The sequence below is a fragment of the Rattus norvegicus genome, chromosome 10 (genome assembly GCF_036323735.1).
Source record: "Rattus norvegicus strain BN/NHsdMcwi chromosome 10, GRCr8, whole genome shotgun sequence".
NCBI classification, from domain to species: Eukaryota; Metazoa; Chordata; class Mammalia; order Rodentia; family Muridae; genus Rattus; species Rattus norvegicus.
The window spans coordinates 51,403,725-51,422,087 of NC_086028.1; the positions used below are offsets into that span (position 1 = coordinate 51,403,725).

The 18,363-nt window shown below is 43.2% G+C and overlaps 1 protein-coding gene and 1 long non-coding RNA gene across 4 annotated transcripts in view; one reads left to right on the top strand and one right to left on the bottom strand.

Moving 5' to 3' along the window:
- The window catches only part of LOC120095122 (uncharacterized), a 150,746-nt gene that overhangs the window by 39,820 nt on the left and 92,563 nt on the right, over positions 1–18,363 (top strand). The gene's annotated exons all lie outside the window — the stretch shown is intronic.
- The window catches only part of Shisa6 (shisa family member 6), a 294,351-nt gene that overhangs the window by 6,919 nt on the left and 269,069 nt on the right, over positions 1–18,363 (bottom strand). For both annotated transcript variants that reach the window (NM_001191922.2, NM_001415765.1), the window contains 2 exons: positions 5,829–5,885; positions 1,444–1,596 (listed from right to left, as the gene is read on the bottom strand). In NM_001191922.2, coding sequence (NP_001178851.1) covers positions 1,444–1,596; positions 5,829–5,885 — 210 coding nt within the window. The remainder of the gene's footprint in view (positions 1–1,443; positions 1,597–5,828; positions 5,886–18,363) is intronic.

Genomic DNA, 18,363 nt, shown 5'->3' on the forward strand with positions numbered 1-18,363 from the left:
CCAGCTTCTGTTAGAATTAAGTAGGATGCTCATCTAGGAGCTGTCTGTGAATAGCTTCTCTGGTAACCTAGGAACCTAGTAACACCTTCTCTGGAGTAACAACCAATGTACAGGGAACCAACACATGGGTATCCAGCCCCCACACAGCCATATCATCAGCCTCCATGTACTCCTTGTGCCCACCAGGCAGCAGGCTGTAGCAATACTGTGTGTGCATCTTGCTCAGAAGCTTTGGGCTCCTGTCCCAGTAGGTTCTCCCAGAATAGCCCTATGGATCCTTGACCTTTGCCAGGGCACACACAAGGCTGCATTGTCTCAGAATTCAGCAAGGAGGCCTCCTACAAACAGTTTTTTGGTACTCTCTGGCTCCTGTGGGAAAACTGCTTTCTCTTCTGTGGGCTCAGGGTTAGGGGTAGGGTCTATCTTGCCTACTGAGACCCATTTTTTTTCATTTCTGGCCACCTCTCAGATGGTTAGAGTTGTTTATTTGTTGCCATGAGAACTCAACATCTCTCTGAATATGACTGCTATGCACTTGGGCTGTACAGAGTGGCTCACCTGGAATTTCAAGGGCATGCTCAGTGGTGGAGCACCCACTGAAGTTGGGTAGCCATCAAAAGAGACCTGTGGAGCTGGGGGTACAGCTCAGGAATCAGATGCTTGCCTAGCATACACAGGGCTCTGAAACATCTCTAAGACACACAGACACACACACACACACAGACACACACACACACACAGACACACACGAGAGAGAGAGAGAGAGAGAGAGAGAGAGAGAGGGAGGGAGAGGGAGAGGGGGAGGGGGAGGGGGAGAGGGAGAGGGAGAGGGAGAGAGAGAGAGAGAGAGAGAGAGAGAGAGAGAGAGAGAGAGAGAGAAATACACAGGTAGAGGTGTTGACTCATTTGTAGGGAAATGAGAGCAGGCTACACAGATCAGGTCAGTGAAGAAAAATGTCCCTAAATATACTTTCTGACATTTTAGTGTGTTAAACCCACCAATGTGAACACCCATTTCAGACTCAAATAGCAGAGGTGGATGCCTGGATAAAGCAGGCTTCAGGCCCTTGAGATGGTCTTGGCTGGGATAGAATGGTTCTTTTGGCCCTTGCTGCCTCAATTACAGGAAATGACACAGTTAGGCTCATGGTTTGAAGAAGCCCCCCTTTGAGCTGACATATGAATGGTAAGTACAGCTTGTAAAGATAGATAAGGTGGCCTCAGGGCCCTATAGCATCATTCTTCACTGGGAAAAGGGTGGGCTTAGGACCAATAGAACAAAAGAAAAGTTTCTGTCTATTCTCTTTATCCTCTGTACAACTCACTCCTTCGCTCTTGGGATTCCATAATTAGTCCCTTGGATACTCCAAAAGAGAGTGCCATGGAAGAGAATAACCTGGAGACCCTTGAAACAGCCCGACACTCCAGCCAGCCTTGACTTACTTAGCCTCTTCAGAGATGAGTACTTGCTCGGATTTGTCTTCACTGCAGATTCATATGATGGAGGCAAATGGGCTAAGTTCTGGTAAGAGCGCGAGAAGGAGAGGTCATAGGGCTCTGTGGCTGATGTCAGGATGTTATTCATCCGTGGCTTCTCTGAAAAGCAAGGGCATGGCATCAGTGAACAGAAAGGCAGTGTGGCCAAGTTTTCTCTCATCTTTCTGCTCCACCCCTGACTAGAGTCCCCATCCTGCTTTCCTATGCTAGGATCCAGTGGGGACAGTTCTCAAGGTGTTGTCTTAGGTGCCTCAGGCTCCTGTGAATATTGATTAGTCCCTGAGGACTCAATTGTAACACTCAGCAGCGATGTCTTCTTCCAGTGCATCGCTGGTCTGTCTGATGAAACTGAACCACGTGCACTGAAAGAGCATTGTCCTAGCTAGCCTTTTGGCCACTTGACACAGGCTAGAGTCCCATGGGAAGAGGAACTGCAGTTGCGAAGATGCCCCCATCAGCTTGCCTGTAGGTAAGTCTGTGTGGGCATTTTCTTGATTAATGATTTATGTAGGAAGGCCTGTCTCACTAGGAACAGTGCCCCCTTGGGACCATCACCCTACATGGTTTAGGAAAGCAGGCTGAGCAAGCCATGAAGGAGAAGCCAGTAAGCAGTACTCCTCTATGGCTTCTGTTTCAATTCTTGCTCCAGGTTCTTCCTCTATTTCCTCTCCTGACTTCCTTCCCCTATCCTCTCCCCCTTTCCCCTGCTTCTATGAGGGAGCACCCCACCTACTCACTCCTGCCTCACTGCCCTAGCACTCCCCTATGCTGGGGTATTGAGCCTGCACAGTACTAACAGCAATCCACATTCAATCCATGGTGCCATGCATCTCCAGGGGAGTTCCCTTAGGTCTTTCTAGTCTCCATGTTTGGCAAGTCTCTGTGAGCTACACAGCTACCACTGTTTGCTTACTTTCAGTCCTTTCTCAGAGACTGCCTTAGGAATTTCTAAGCTCCCAGAAGGAGAAACTTGAGCAAAATCTGCCTATCATACTTTTTTCTTTTCTCCCACTTTCCCTAAGATAGACCCCAAGATTCCAGACACACAACAGAGTATGGTTCATTGCTAGGTCCAGGGGAAGAGTCAAGAAAGGAATAGAGATTTGTGTGAGTGGTCACCAGAGTGGATAAATGATGATGGCATACTCAGGGTGAGTGGTATCTGGAGGAAAGATTAAAGATAAACACAAGACAGGAGTAAAGGATGGGTAAGGGAACGGTGAGCATCAGGATCTGAAGGAAATGGAGGTTCAGGGAAAGGAAACAAAATGCCCCAATACTTGATTGACTTGAGAAGGAGGAACCATAAAAAGGAAGTCAACAGTTGGTTTCCGGGGAGATAGTGATACCATTTCCACAAATGAGTAGGGAAACAGCAGTCTGGCTGTACCATCTATCCATCCTCTTTGTCTGGAACCCCTCAAAGCCATAGTTTCTCTGAGAAGGGGCAGCCCCAAGCTGGGATCAATGTGTAGGTGAATTGTAGTTTCCTATACCTCTTGGCAGAGACTGCTGCATTACAGACTGCAAGAATTCTGTTGTCCCTGGGAGAAAGAGTCACCTTCCTAGGCTGTATCCAAGGCTTGCCCCAGGCATGGGAACTCCTGGCTTCTCTCCCCTCCCCTGCCTGCATTGTCACCCCCAGATCTGGGGATTGAGCCAGGGGATTTCAGCCAATAAGCTGGTGTTTGTGCCAGCTTCGTACATATGTGAGGGGGTGAGGGATGCTCTGTATCCCAAGAGATCAGAACATGCTGTACAGAGCAAGCCTCCCTGGCATGGACTAGGACAGATGCCAGGAAGTGGAGTGGGCCTGGCGCTGCGAGTGCTGCTCCCTAGACTTGCTTAGCCACGGATCCACTACTTCTTGTTTCTTCAGTTCTCACCACGCTGGGGAAGAACAGGGTTCCTTCTGAGTCTTGGCATCTTTCTGCCACTGAGGTCATTGCTCCGTTCTCCCTCTTCCAAACGCAGTAGGTTTATATGCTGTCATCTACCACTTATTCTGAAATTACCACTGAGCCAAGAACATTCTGCCTTTTGTCCTGACTGTGGCTGCCTAAGAACCCCTCGATCAAGATTGTTTTTGTTTGGGATGCCGTGCTTTATTTTTTCCTTCCTTGACCACATTCTTCCTTAACTAAAGGCTTTGACTGTGACCTTGTTACATTTTGTCAGTCCTCAGTGATATCGGCTCTTCTACCTAAGCCCCCCACCCCCCAATTTACTCAGTGACACTCAGTCTCTTACTAATTTCTAATGATTTGATATGACTTGATTTTGGTCATCCCAAATGACTTCAAAGATCTTGGCATCAGTAGACAAGCTTTCTAATATTTCTGGTTTCTCTCCAATAATAATGGCACAAACTAAGGCTCTAGTTAATGTTTTTTGGGTTGACCAAGTAGCTGTGGGTCTTTCTGGACTTCCCAGTAGTTCTAATTATTCTCTGGTGTTGGGGGAAAGCGTATTAGACAAGAAAGGAATGAGCTCTGCTTCAAATATTCTGCAAGCTGCTTGAGAACTGACATTGGGGCTCCATCTATCCCCATCTCCTTGTACCAGCTGGAAGTGAGGAGACAGGAAGAGGTGGAGTAGGGAACAGCCCTTCTGTTTGTGCTCGATGCCTGTAGTGGCTCTTCCTGAGGAGGCTCAGCTCAGTAGTTGTTCTTTCCTGAATGTTACTGAACAAGTGCAAGCGTTCCTGGTCTGCCTTTTCTGACTCTTCTTCCTACTCACTAATCCCCACAGCATCTCCCAGACTCTCTGCCTCTGCCTTCTATTTCCCCTCTGAAGAATTCTTGCACAGATAGTTCCCACTTTCAAGCCTTCTGTTACTCCCTTCAAAGACTAATGAAATCATCTCTGACTCCAACCTCAAACTACCTAGGGAACATTTTTTTCTTCTATCTTCTACAGTCATAGCATATTCTATAATTCAGAATTAAATTCACCTTCACCAATTCCTGCACACTGGTTGTTTTTCTTTAGATGGTATCCATAGCCAAGCCTCCATTCTTCCAAATACTCTTGGTTCTTCATTTCAGTCTTCATTGGTTCTCATTGAGATACAAATTTTGAGTGACAAAACCATCTCAATTCTTACCTTAAGATGTTCCTGCTCTCAGTCTTCCTTACTGTTCCAACAATCAACATTACAACTGGCATCAATCTCTTTGAAGTGATCTCAGTTCTATTTTTTTTATATCCTACAACCAGAGCTTCTAATTATGTTCCTATCCTCTCATAATAGGTGTCCTCTAACCTGTAGCACTGGAAAAGCATGCCACAATACCCTATTCTTCTTCCTAATTTAGATGTGTCTTAGCCTCCGTCCTAAGGTGCTATATAATATGACTTGAGAATGGTAATCCCTCTGCTATGTGCTGACTAGTTTATCTTATTTTTCTCTTGCTGTATGGGGGATAAACTCTGGACCTTGTGCATGGGAGGCAAGAGTGCTACCACGGATCTAGCTTTCGTTTTTGTTTTGAGACAGTAGCTCACTAAGTTTCCCAGTTTGCCCTTGAACTGATTCTCTGGCTTAAATATGCCTTGAAACTGGCAATCCTCCTGCCTCATGTTTCTTATTGTGTAAGATTGTAAGCCTGCACCGTCAGACCTGGCTTCAGATTGATCTTTGTTTTGAGTGTGTCTCTCAAGAAACACCTACTGATCATTACTATTTAATTACTTAGGTTTTCATAGGGAAGAAACAAGCATGACTAAGAGATCACAGTTTACAGGGCTGTCATATATTCTATTGAGTTTTGAGAAAGACTCCAAATAGTTTTTATCTGGGGATCCAAATGTTAAGTTCTGGGCTTCTGGGAGGATGATAGGATCTGACAGGGAAAGGTGGGCTTATCACCCATTGTCCTTTTGCGAACAGCTTTCTGCTGGGCAACCATCAGCCTCTTCTCTGCCAAGAGGGTAAAACTCAAGTCAGTCTCAAGTTTGGTCAAATATTAATTAATTTGAGGAAGATCAAGATGGTTCAACTAAGTCTTGTTTTGCTTGCCAATAATACCTAAAGGCTTTACGCAAAAGAGCACATTAATCTTGCTATGGATGTATAGAATTTGTGACCACAAGAATCAATGGAGATTACAAATATGAATGAGTTGAGGAAGGGTCTCCCTTCTCTTTTATGGCAGAAAAAATATTCTTCTGTCAGACACAAACATCCAGGGGACAACGTTCTCGAAGGAAAGTGAAGCTGTGTGGTCTGGAGGAAGGCAGGCACAATGGCTCCACCTTCTTCCCCCATCCTTGGAATGGAGCCACGTGGCATGCGGACACGATGCAGGGTGCTCTCAATCAACTCTCACCATGCGTAGGGGTCTGGGTAGCGCTGCTTAATATAGGATGATTATACTGACGATCACCTGAAAGTCACAGAAAAGACATTTTAGAGGAAGTCAGGCATTCTGTTGGCTTTCCAACCCAACAGCACTTCTCTTTACTCATCTCTACAGTTTTGATCTGACTCAAAGGAAGCCTTTCCCGGAAAGGCATACAATAATATACTAGGCTCAAAAACAAACTCTTCCTGCTGTCTCTGTCTCTTTCCAACGACATCAACCTTCTTTGGTCACTGTGTGACAAACCCCCTCCACACACATCCTTAGATCTGGCTGACTGGCCATAGAGGCTATGTTAGGGTACATGTGGGTCAGGAAGGAAGAACGTAGTATAAAGGGGAAGGAGATTCTTCTTTTCATACATACAGCTCTGACAACACCTGAGATGCAGATCAGGTACTGTTCACTGTCTGAGATCAGGAGTCTTGGGTCCTTGGCTAACTGACACAGCCCGATAGTTCAAAAGCATTCTCTCTATTCATAACACAGAAGCCCACTTAGATCGAATGAACAATAAAATCAATAGAGCCAGACTGCCAATGCTCAGAGTTCATGCCATTCCAAAGATTTCTAAAGTGGTTTGAATGAAGATTTGGCTTGCCTCTAAAGTATACCCCAACACTATGTTATTACTTTAACACAGTATTATATTCTTGCTTTTCATTGGTACATGTATATGATTTTAGCCAAAATAAGGGGAAGAAAAGACATGAGATCTTTGTTCCCTGAATTATAAGTCATAGGTCTTCCATCATTGCAGGACTGGGATATTATCTCCGTCTCTGTGCATCTTATTGAAAGTGACCTTCCAACCCATGGTCTCAAACTCTAGTCCCCCTTTTGCCTTTGTTGGGCCCAGAATTTTTGGGCTTCATGAAGAGTTGGACTCTGGCTCATAGCTTCTTGCCTAAAAGGATCACTTTCAAATCACATGTAGCTTGAATGTTAAATCTTAAAACACATATGGACCCCTTTCATCCCCTTGAAGTCCCTGCCCTTTACAAAATGTCTTTGCCATTTTAGTCTTCAATGCTTAAGCTCTGAGCTCTGGCCTATGACACTGATGCCCCATGAGCTTAGAATTCCAAACATTAGTCATTTTGGCAACTCTCTGCTTTCAACCCTCATAGCCAATGAAACATAAAGTTTTCTTCCATAATAATCTCCCCAATCCAGTCACAAGTCATTTTTTTTAAATCAAGATTTCTCTTTCACCATTTCTATGACAAATTATTCTCTTTCTTTCAAACACATAATTCCAGAATGGGTGAATGATGTCTTGTTTCGTCTATTAAAACTGAATCTTTTAAATAGGTCAGCAAAACATCCAGTCAAGGAGGAGGGTTGATTCCATTATTAAATCCATTCTGCCTTAGACCTGGTTTTAAGCAGCAAGAGAAAATTCCACTCCATATTGTAGAGAAAGGGGGAATAAAAAGAGAGGAGAGAGGTGACTATGAGAGGGGGAGAAGAGTTGAGTCATAGAGGAAAGAAAGGGAAAAGAGAAACTGTGTCGTGGGGAAGTTCTGTGGTCTCAGAATTGAGGAGGGTGAGGTAGGGAGGAGGTTTGAGGCCACCCTAGGCCTCCTAATGAAACCTCTTGTTGCAAGGGGAGAGGACAGGAGTCATGGTCAACTTTTGTTCCTTTTTTGCTTATTTGGTTTGTTTTCCCATTTTAAAACAAAGTGGCAAGATTTAAAGGAAAATAGAGTCCATGCTGAATGGCTGGAATGGTAACTACCATTCTGGTGATATTTTGAATCTTTCACCTTACAGTTCTAGTGACAGCAGGAAAGAGTGCTAGATCCCTGGAATCTAGGGAATTATTTCTGATAGCCAGTTACATTCCATGACCCATGCTAAAAAAGGGTACCTTTGTCGTTTTAGACTCTTTCTGTGATTTTAATTATTGCATTTCGTTGAGTGTGTAACATGCTATTTAAAGACACATGTACAGTGTGAGTTGGTAAACCAGGGAATTAACATGCCTCTGTCATTGTTTCATGTTTGAAAGCGTCTTGCCAGTCGTAGAACACAGACTAGGCATTGCAGACAGCTTTTGCTACCCCCAAGCCCATGGTGTAAGCTCTAGAACTTAACCAGTTTCTCTCTTGTCTCACCCCCCCCCCCATACTTTCCAGCTTCTAGAAATCATATTCAATACCGAGATCAACTATTTTGGCATCCATACACAAGGAGAATGTGCTGCAATCTTTCTCTGCTGACATATTTCACTTAACATAATGTCTAGATTTATTTGTTCTTACATGCATCTTTTATTTCTTGACTAATCCTAAAAATGTCTTGACTAGGGAGTGGAGTTTAACGAATATATACCATTAGTTTGTCACAGCCAGACACCATATGAAATTCCCCAGGTCCCTGAACTGCAATCTTTAAATTGCATCTTGAAAAGATGAGGTCATAACCAGGTAAGTAACTTGACATAAAATATGTGTGGAATTTTGCTCCTTCTTTGAGACTCATTGAAGGTAATTTTTCTAACATTTGGCATTATTTTATGTGCTGGCATTAAGGAATAGTATTTCAAATGAAGTACAGAAATGAAAATTAAAACTGCCCTATAATAACCACTGTGACACTTCATTCCATTCCGTCTGATTTCCCTTGCTTCACAAAGGGCTGTGCACACTCTTCTCTCTCACACTTAAACATTATAATGAATAATGGCATGTGTGTGAGCATTTTCATGCAGACTAATCTGCCTAAAAAGAATCAAAACATGATGGTGATTTCATCTTCACATTTTCATAAAATGATAACTGTAGACAACTACACATTGCATCATTTCTGCATCAGCAAAAGCAAGGAGTTAGCTCAATATTTATATTTACATGTTTGTGTATCTATGTGATTCTTATGTATATAGTACATATACATACACATAAACACAGACATTAAAATGTATAGCCTCTGTTCACCGTATATTATTTTATTTTTTTCTATGTTTATTGAACATCATGAATATATTTTTACATTTTGAAATACTCATTGAAACATTCTTTTAATGATTTCACCAAAGTCCTTCTCGTAGGAGAGTCTATCTTTTATTTCTATATGTCACAAAGCATAGTCTGTTTGTTTAAGCATAGTGTAACCTAAGTATATTTGAGAATTCCTCCAGTTTGGGTATTTGGATTTCTTAAGAATTTAATAACGTTACCTCAGATAACCTTGAGCACAGTCTTTGGCTGAGTGTTATTTCCTTAGGCTAATAACTACATTTCTGGGTCAACACATTGTCAATTGCCTCCCAATGTGCCAACGTAGATGGTAGATTTTCTAATGCTGAAACATTCCTCTCCTCCCAGGACATGCCTTATTTGATTCTGGTGTTTTATTTTATTGCAACTCTGGATTTCATTTGCTCATATTTAACTTATATATGTATACACATATGCTCGTAAAGAATTTGGATTTTCTGTGCTAACACTGCTAAGGTTTGTATTAAAATTATGATTTTGCAAAGCAAAGTGGTGCAATCTTTATCTCTGGGCTGGTTCTGTCTCTATGCTTCAAAGTTATTTACTTTGTATTTGACATATTGGTTACTTAGAGAGTCTGGAGGAGTACAATAGTATAAATGTCTAGTATGTGTGTGTGTGTGTGTGTGTGTGTGTTTCTATCTTGTGTGACTTGGTATATATATATCACTACATGTGTCTTTTGTGTCTCCATGAATACTGGATATGGAGTCTTTCTTTAGCAAACTCTTAGAGGTTTGGGTTTGTTATTTCATTGACAACTTCAGAAGCTCCATACCACTGTCATTCGCAATTTAGAAATAAGGCAATTGAAGTTGGAAAAGATTATTTAAGGGTCTATAGCCAGCCACTGAGTCTGGCACTGGCACTAGCCCCTAAATCCTGGCCAGTGTGTGTGCTACCTTCTCATACTTGGGAGTAGAGTCCTCATCCATTCACACACTCATCCATCCATCCATCCATCCATCCATCCATCCATCCATCCATCCATTCATCCATTCTAGCTTTGTTAGTCTAAATTAAGTACTGAAAAGATGTGAGATTTTTGCTCTTTGTTCCTTGAATTATAAGTCATAGCTTTCCTTAAAATATCAACGCTGAGGTAGCTCAGCAGTTAGGAACACTAGAGTCTCTTGCAGAGGATTGAGAACCCACATGGTGGTTCAAAACTGCCTAATTAGCTCTAGGGAATTCAGTGTCCTCTTTTGGCCTGTGGAGGGGTGTGTGTGTGTACACACACACACACAGAGTTCACATAGCATAGTTAACATGCAGGCAAAACATTTATACACATAACAAAAAAATAATAAAATAAAGGATCTATTGAACATTTTAAAGTCTGTTAGCCTAAAACTATAGAACCGCCCCCAAAAGCTCCTGTTGATGAAGGCGTACCCCTTTCCTCACTTTTGGGGTGCTAGCATGATATTTTTAGTTTAGCAATTCATCCATATTATTATTCACTTAGAAAGACCCATCTCACTGACAGCATTTTTTTTCAACCTCCAAAATTATTTTATACTGTGGAATTTGCTATTCCTGCTTCTTTGTTTTCTTTGGTTTGGTTTATTCTTGTTTTCTTATTTCTGGACTTGACTCTTTAGTCCACTTATCTTATGTCTCTTTTGTTAATCATCTCAGGTCTTCAGCACTGACCTTATCTCTGGCACTGTCCTGTATGTGTCAGCATGCGGTGTTCTTCCTGTGGCTGGGACCTAAGGGCTCTATAATTGCAGCCTTAGTTTCTCATCGACCCAAGAGTTATTTAGTAGAGTACTGTTAAATTTCAAAGTGTTTGGGGTTGCTGGTTTGAACTTTGGCCATTAGTATTGTTTCATTTTAACGTGATCAGAGAACAGAGCCTGTCCAAATTGTACTTTTTGGAACTTACTGTGACTTCTTTTGTGAGCTACTGTAAAATCGGTTCTCACGAATGCTTTACTGGCAGTTAGACACAAGGTGAATTTTCATCTCTTACAGTAAAAATTTGGCATCTATCTAGTACATCAGACACAGGAAACATATTATCCAGTCCCTCTACACCCTAATTCATTCTTCACTTACTTAATCTGTCAAAGACTGAGGGAGGTGTGGTAAGGTCTCCCACTACTCCTGCATCCCTGTCATTTCCTGTATGGATTCTTAACAGAGTTGTCTTTCTATATGGCAGGACTACACTGTGGAGTAAGAAAGGCTCAGGATGGTAGGTCTGTATTATGATGCCTCTCCTTTATCCCCATTCAATAGCACTCTGTCTGTTCAGTGCCTCCTTTGCCCCATAAGTTCACTCGATTTGATTTTTATATTGCCAGTCCCACTTCCTTCTTCTTTGCATTAGCCTGACAAACATTGCCTAATCTGTTAGATCTAACCTTTCTGTATCGTGTTGTCTTAAGCTTGTCTCTTGGGCATTCAAATGCATGCACACCCACACCACACCCACACTCACACACCTTGCTGCCTTGTAGCCTGCCCAAATAATTAACAGTGGCCTCTCTTTGATCAAGCATTCTGTCTTTGACGGCTATAATTTTCTAACATGGTTCTGTACTTAATCTCTGCCATCCAAACTCCAGGGATCTTAGCTGCTTTGGCCAGGCATGTGTTCTCAATTGTTTTGATTTTGTTTTTTTGTTGGCTTTCAATGCCAAGGATTGAACTTTGAGTCCTCTGTTTAGTAGCCTATGCTCTACTTTTTAACTACATCTGGAGTTCTTTTTGGCATCTAGAAGAATACATCTTCCCAGTGGACCCTGACCACCATCATTGCTTTAGGAAGAGAAGTTATCCTGTACTGGTATAGCTGCTCTTCTCTGCTGAGAGGAACAAACAGGAGCTGGTGAGCATCTTTAGACTACAGTAGCACAAAGGTCAGCATTCCATCTAACACTGATTGTATTTCTGTGCTGACTGAGGAGAGAAAAATGAGTCCAAGACAAGACTGACTATGGCTACTATGTGCTCAGTGCTCTCACCCAAATTTGAGCTGTTTTCAAAAGATATGTTTCTCAAATTACTGGTTTTTTTTAAAGCCAGTGTGTTTTATTGAAAGATCTCCAGGGAAACAAGAACCAATAGATTCTTATATGTAACGTATATAAGAGAGTATTGACTCTCATAACCATGGTATCTGAGAGGTCACAAGATAAGCTGTCACCAGGCAGGAGGCCATGGAATGCTGGAAGCAAGACTTCATTCCCAGATGACTGACCCAGGACCATGGTAGCCATTGGCATAGTTCAAGGTCAAGATTCTGAGAACCTGGGGTGGTAAAGCTGATGGGGGAGTTGCTGCTGTTCTTTCTGGAGTCCAGAGCCCAGAGATCCAGCAGATTTAATGTCCAAGACAGAAGAGAAACAAGAGCCCCTTCTTGGAGAAGAGAGAAGTTTGCTTTCTACATCTGTTCTCTCCAGCCTTTAGGATAGGGAAAGCCAACATGAAATCTGTTCCACTTAGTTCACCCACTCCCACGTGCTGATCCTTGCTGACAGCATCAACGCACACATTCTAATCAATGCTTTACTAGTTCTCCAGGAATGTCCAAATCCTGGAGATCACAACTAGACTTACCCATCAGTTAAAGTCTGGAGCAATAGAATGGCTGTCACAATTTTGTGCACTCGTTTCTTACTGAATTCTGAGAAAAGATTTGCCAGTCTTCTCATTAAATCATGGATAGATGTACCTATATTGTAGAAAATCTCTACTATCCTCTGGCTCCCTAGTAGCCCAGAGGCTTTGGTGTTCCATCAAAGAGATATCTGATGGAGGTGGACCAGTTGTGGCTGTGTGCTTCTCCCCTGAGCAACTTAAAGATATTTTCAAAACGTTTGATATTAGCAAAATCACTGAGCATGTCTGCAGGTAGACTATGTTCTAGGTTTACATCTCAGAACATCTACCTGTTTGAATAGTTGGAATATTGTAGAGTCCACCAGTTTGGAAGGTATGTTACAGGATGGCACAATAGGTTTCAGTGCCTTTACTCTGACAATAAGGACATTATTGGTTCACTAAATCTGATATACCATCCCTGGCCCTTACCTGCCATGCCCTAAGTGAAAGGCCAGTGACTCCCTGGACCGGTTACAAGAGGCAACACTGGTGACCCTGTGATGCAGACCTACTCTGTGCTCAAGTCTCATAGTCTCTGGGTGGCACCTTGAGAACTATGTATTCCAACATGCCTCTAGTAAGCTATGTAGGTTTCTTAAAAGGATTCAAAGGGTCATGTCTTCAGGATTCTGTGTCCTCATTGTCCTTCCCAACCCCACTTTTCACTCAGTGCTCCTTTGTTTCCATTAATCTTCTGAGTTGTTATTTTATCTGAGTTCATTGGAAGAAAAATTTCAACTGCCAAGAAGTGGGTTTAAAGCTATTTATTTTGTAGGTAAGAAAAGAGGTTCAGCGACATGAAGTGCCTATAAGTAAGGCATGCAGTGACTGTAGGTGAGGCATGCAGTGACTGTAGGTGAGGCATGCAGTGACTGTAGGTGAGGCATGCAGTGACTGTAGGTGAGGCATGCAGTGACTGTAGGTGAGGCATGCAGTGACTGTAGGTGAGGCATGCAGTGACTGTAGCTGAGACATGCAGTGACTGTAGGTGAGGCATGCTGTGACTGTAGCTGAGACATGCAGTGACTGTAGGTGAGGCATGCAGTGACTGTAGGTGAGGCATGCAGTGACTGTAGGTGAGGCATGCAGTGACTGTAGCTGAGACATGCAGTGACTGTAGGTGAAGCATGCTGACTCTAGATCCTTTTCTTGGATAAATACTCGTTGAAAACTTGAGAAACTCAACCACAAATACCCTGTTTTTAATATTTGTCCATGGAGCAGGGTGCATGAAGGAAATACATATGTATCCATTTGGGTATGTTGGGACAACTTCAATGTATGAGCAACATTCAAGGATGTGAGCAGGAAATCCAGAAGGATGGGTCAGTACTCTGGAACTCGTAGGGAGTTTTATCCACCATGGAGTGCAATGTAGGAGGAGCTTGCTTAGTGCCCTTTGACCTTTGAGGGACACCGCTGCATGCCCATAAATGTACAGGGAAGTGCTGTGGGGTTTAAGTATTCCAATTTCACTCTCTGTCACTCTTCCATACTTTTCAGAGAGTGTCTATTCATTAAGCTCACCCGAAAGCCATGGTACAAGACAGCCCATCCAATAATCCATCTGGAGCCAGTGGGTAGGTAGGACAGCCACTGATCAAGAATAGAGAGTCAGTCAGAAAACTTTCCATACTACGCCTGACATTTTCACATAGACAAATTCTACTTTAGTGTACCGCAAGAACTTCTGGTAGGGTCTATGGTGATGGTTTGAGGTATGTGGGAAGTAGGCTCTTGTCCAGACTATAGAAAAGCAGAATTCTTGGCATTATGTAGCACAGGCAAGATGGTAGATCCAAGAGTTTGCCAGGAGTTCTTATTGGGGATATGTAGATGGTCTGTTAACTTTAGCATTCTGTCCCTTGGTGTATCAACTGATCTCATCTGTGTTCCTTCACTCACCCATTTCCCCTCCTTTCCTTGCTTTAGTCAGTTCCTGAGTCTTGGCACAGTGCCCAGTCGGGGCCACCAGTCTTCCTGATGCATGGGACAGGATAGCATAACAATTAATTAGTGGCCAGGCCTCATTGATTGATACATTGATGGGGCCATAAAGTAGAAAAACAACCTCCACTTGAGCGCCAAGGCTCTGTGAAGGAAGTAGGGAGCCGAGCAAAGAACCTTCTGCCCACCAACAGCAGATGGATCTCTGGAAATGGGAATAGACCACCAAGAAACAGAATTCCCATCCTCACCTAGGCAGTCAGTGCTGATTGGGCTTGCCACGAATGTTCCATCACTGGTACTGATTTATATACCATACTAAGAGAAATGGTCAGTTTTCTCTGTGAGACACACGTGTACATGTATCTGGCTAAGCATTTTTTATTTTTTGCTTGTGTGTATGTTTGGAGTGGGAAATGGTAGATGAGGACAGAAGTTGAAGCTGAGTACATGGTGGGTCATGCATGCAATTCCCATACTTGAAAGAGGAAGGGTGCTTTGGTGTTTGGGGGTGGGGGGTCAGATACCCTTAATGGTAACTCAGGCATAAGTATAACACATGGAATCCCTCCTCAGTGAGTCACAGAAATCTGGTAAGTGTACAGATTCTATGCAAATTATAAATCATGGCTTTATCAATGAGATCCAAGAATACAGGGCAAATCCAGCATGCATTGTGACTGTGTCCTAACACCACACTCGAGAATTGCCAAAACAACTTTATGACCTCTCTTCTCTTCCAGGCCCAGCCCCTTTAGGGTTTGCTTGCGTGGCTGCTAGAACAGCATTTCTCAGATATGGCATCATTTCTCAGACTGCCAATCTGGTCTTGAATCTTTGAATGCACCAAACTCCCAAGAGGTCAGTTTAGTTGCTTAAAGCCAGAGGTTTAATCTCTGGTGTAAGGAAGAATCGTTAGGGGGGGAAAACTGTTCTGATCCACTAAGGCATTAGCTAGCACCCATGGTCCTTGGTCATGTCCTCTCACCCAACAGTCCAGGAACTCACAGTGGCTGGGCCTCCCTCTCTGCCTACTCCTGTTCCCTCTGAAATGCCTTTCACCTGCATGGGCCTTTTTCTTTCAACCCTTGTCATGTTTGCGACCAGATCTTCACTTTCTGCTCTTACAGCCATGCGTAGATCCTCCAGGGCAGTGGTGCTCCTCAGTCCTCTGGAAGGGGAGCCTAAGTCACCACGGTGCAGAGTGGTTGGTTACTCTCACTTTTCCTAAGTTGATCAAATACTTCTCCGTTCAGCCTCATCTCTCCAACAATTACTACACTGAACACTTAGGGGAATGAGATGAACTGCATCTGTAACATTGTATCTTAGCCCTCCTAGGCTCTTTAAGGTCCTTGTGCAGATTTTTGAATGATGTAATGAGTAAACAAATCAACTCTTGAGGCAGAAAAACATGGTGAATTCCCCCGTTTGCCACCTGCTCTCTCTCTTAAGCACCAAAGTGGAAACTGGTGTGAACCAGTTTTTTATAGGTTATAATGCTTTATGTATATCAGGGTATGAATGTGTATGGAGGAGTCAGGCAACACTCTCTCCCCACCTTACGTATAACGCACATTGGCAATGATTGAGGATTGGTTGCTATTTTAACACAGTCCAGCACAAGCATTTCTCATCTTGTATTATGAGATATCATGGGAGGCAAACTGTAAGGGTTGGCATCATAATGTGGTAGTCCTCCAAGGACGGGTGGGCTGCCAGTGACATCATGCGTTCATTGATTCTGATGCTCTCATCCAACCCTCATCACTCCTTACTACATAGGTTCTCATACAGAGTTTCTGGAATCTCACCCCTCAGGATCGAGCCAATGAGCCTCTCCTGTGTAGCCTTGTTAGGGTTCCCTATTCTGGAGAGGACTTTTCATTTTTAATTCTGCCTGAAAAAGATGATATTGCATGGGTTGCTATGCCCACATGGGGAAGCAATGCTTTATTTCTTTTTTTTTCCTATCAGATTCATTTTAAAAGGCAAATTTTAGGTCTCCTTGGAAGGGTTGCATGCCAACGGCTGTGGTCCATTTCCTTATGGTAGCAAGTCTCCCCTGTGTCCAGAGAGGCTGAGGATGGTTTGTTTAGCTCCTGGCTATTGTAATCACTACAAAAGGATCATTTAGCATCCTCTGCTCAGCTCCAGGGAGCTAATCCTCCTCCTGGCATGGAGGCAGGCCCAAGTATGTCCCCTTGAATTGTTTAAATCTTGCTCATGAAAGACAAAAAGTCTGGGAATTTCCTGGAAGTGGGATCAGGTGGGAGCCTCAGGAGGCCTTAGGTGGATTTGTGAGAGGGTACATGAGGCTTGACCTCTGTATCTGTGCCAAGCTAGCAATTTAATGGACTCCCCATGGAAGTGTAGGGTCTATGCCACTCTCCCAGGAGTGGGCTTACGGTGGAATTCATTTGCAGATTTCAGATTCCATTTACCCTCACCTGGGCACTGCACCCTCCAAATCTCTAGTCTAGGCCTCTTCACTCTTTTACTGGGTAACACAAAGTCACTCAGTTTTTCAAAGTATAACTCAAAGAAAAATAACTGGGACAGACAATGTCATCTGACATTTCAAGGATGTGCAACACTCTGGAAGCCTCAGAAATATCCTGGCACAAAGCAGGCCACCCCAGGACCTGCATATACCCTGTAATATTAGGAGTGTATCTGACACGCAATGATATTTCCCTCTAGGAAGTAAAATACCTGGTATTTACAGCCATGCTTGATTTTCATGCTTATTACACACATTATATTAAGGGGAGAAAGTCTAAGTCTGGTGGCTGGCTCAAGAAACTACATACATTACTATTCCATGATCAGTAGTTTTGTTGTGATTTAACAAAGATCACCTATCTGCCTGCCTGCCTATCTATCTATCTGTCTGTCTCTATCTATCTATCTATCTATCTATCTATCTATCTATCTATCTATCATCTATTTGTCTTTTTTCATTAATTAATTTATTTACTTTATATACCAAATTATATAATTTTCATGGCTGCCCCCTTCCTCTTGGTCTGCTCTTCACATAGTCCCTCCCCCATCCCACTTCCTCTTCTTTTGAGCCTTCCCTTGTATCCCCCAACCCTCCAAAGTCTCCACAGGAATAGCCACATCCTTTCCCACTGAGGTCAGACAAGGCAGCTCAGTTAGGGGAGTGGGATCCGCAATGCAGGTAAGAGATTTAGGTACAACTCCTGCTTCAGTTGTTGGTACCCTCATGAAGATCAGGCTGCACATCTGCTGACTATGTGTAGGGGTGGGGGTGGCTAAGCCCAGTCCATGTATGCTCTTTGGTAGGAGGTTCAGTCTCTGGGAGAACCTAAGATCCATCCATCTGTTGACCATCCTAGGACCTAGCCTCTCTAGGACCGTGAATCCCTCAACTCTTCATAAGACTACCCGGGCTCTGTCCAATGTTTGTCTGTGGGTCTCTGCATCTGTTTCAGCCAGCTGCTGGGTGGAACCTCTCAGAGGACACATCTATTTATTTTATTCACCATCATCCATCATACTCTCTTTGAAAACTGTTTGAAGAATTTCATGTATGAATGAGTGCTTTGCCTGCATGTATGTCTGTAGTTCACACGTGTGCAGTGCCTGTAGAAGCCAGAAGAGGGCACTGGATCACCTGAAACTGGAGTTACAGACCATTGTCTGGGTGCTAGTAATTAATCCCCAGCTCCTTGGAAGAGCAAACAGTACTCTTAGCTATGAAGGCTCTCTCTAGTCTCTTAGTCTTCTCTTTGTGTCAACTACTACTTGCTATGCCAGACACGTCATAATCTACAAAAGTTATATTATTGAAACTTTACAACAAACTCTGAAGTCATTCTCATTTTGGAGATGGTACGAAATTGCTTAAGGACAGAAAAGAAGAAGCTGAAGCAAGATACAAGATTACTTCCTTCTCAAGTCTCCAT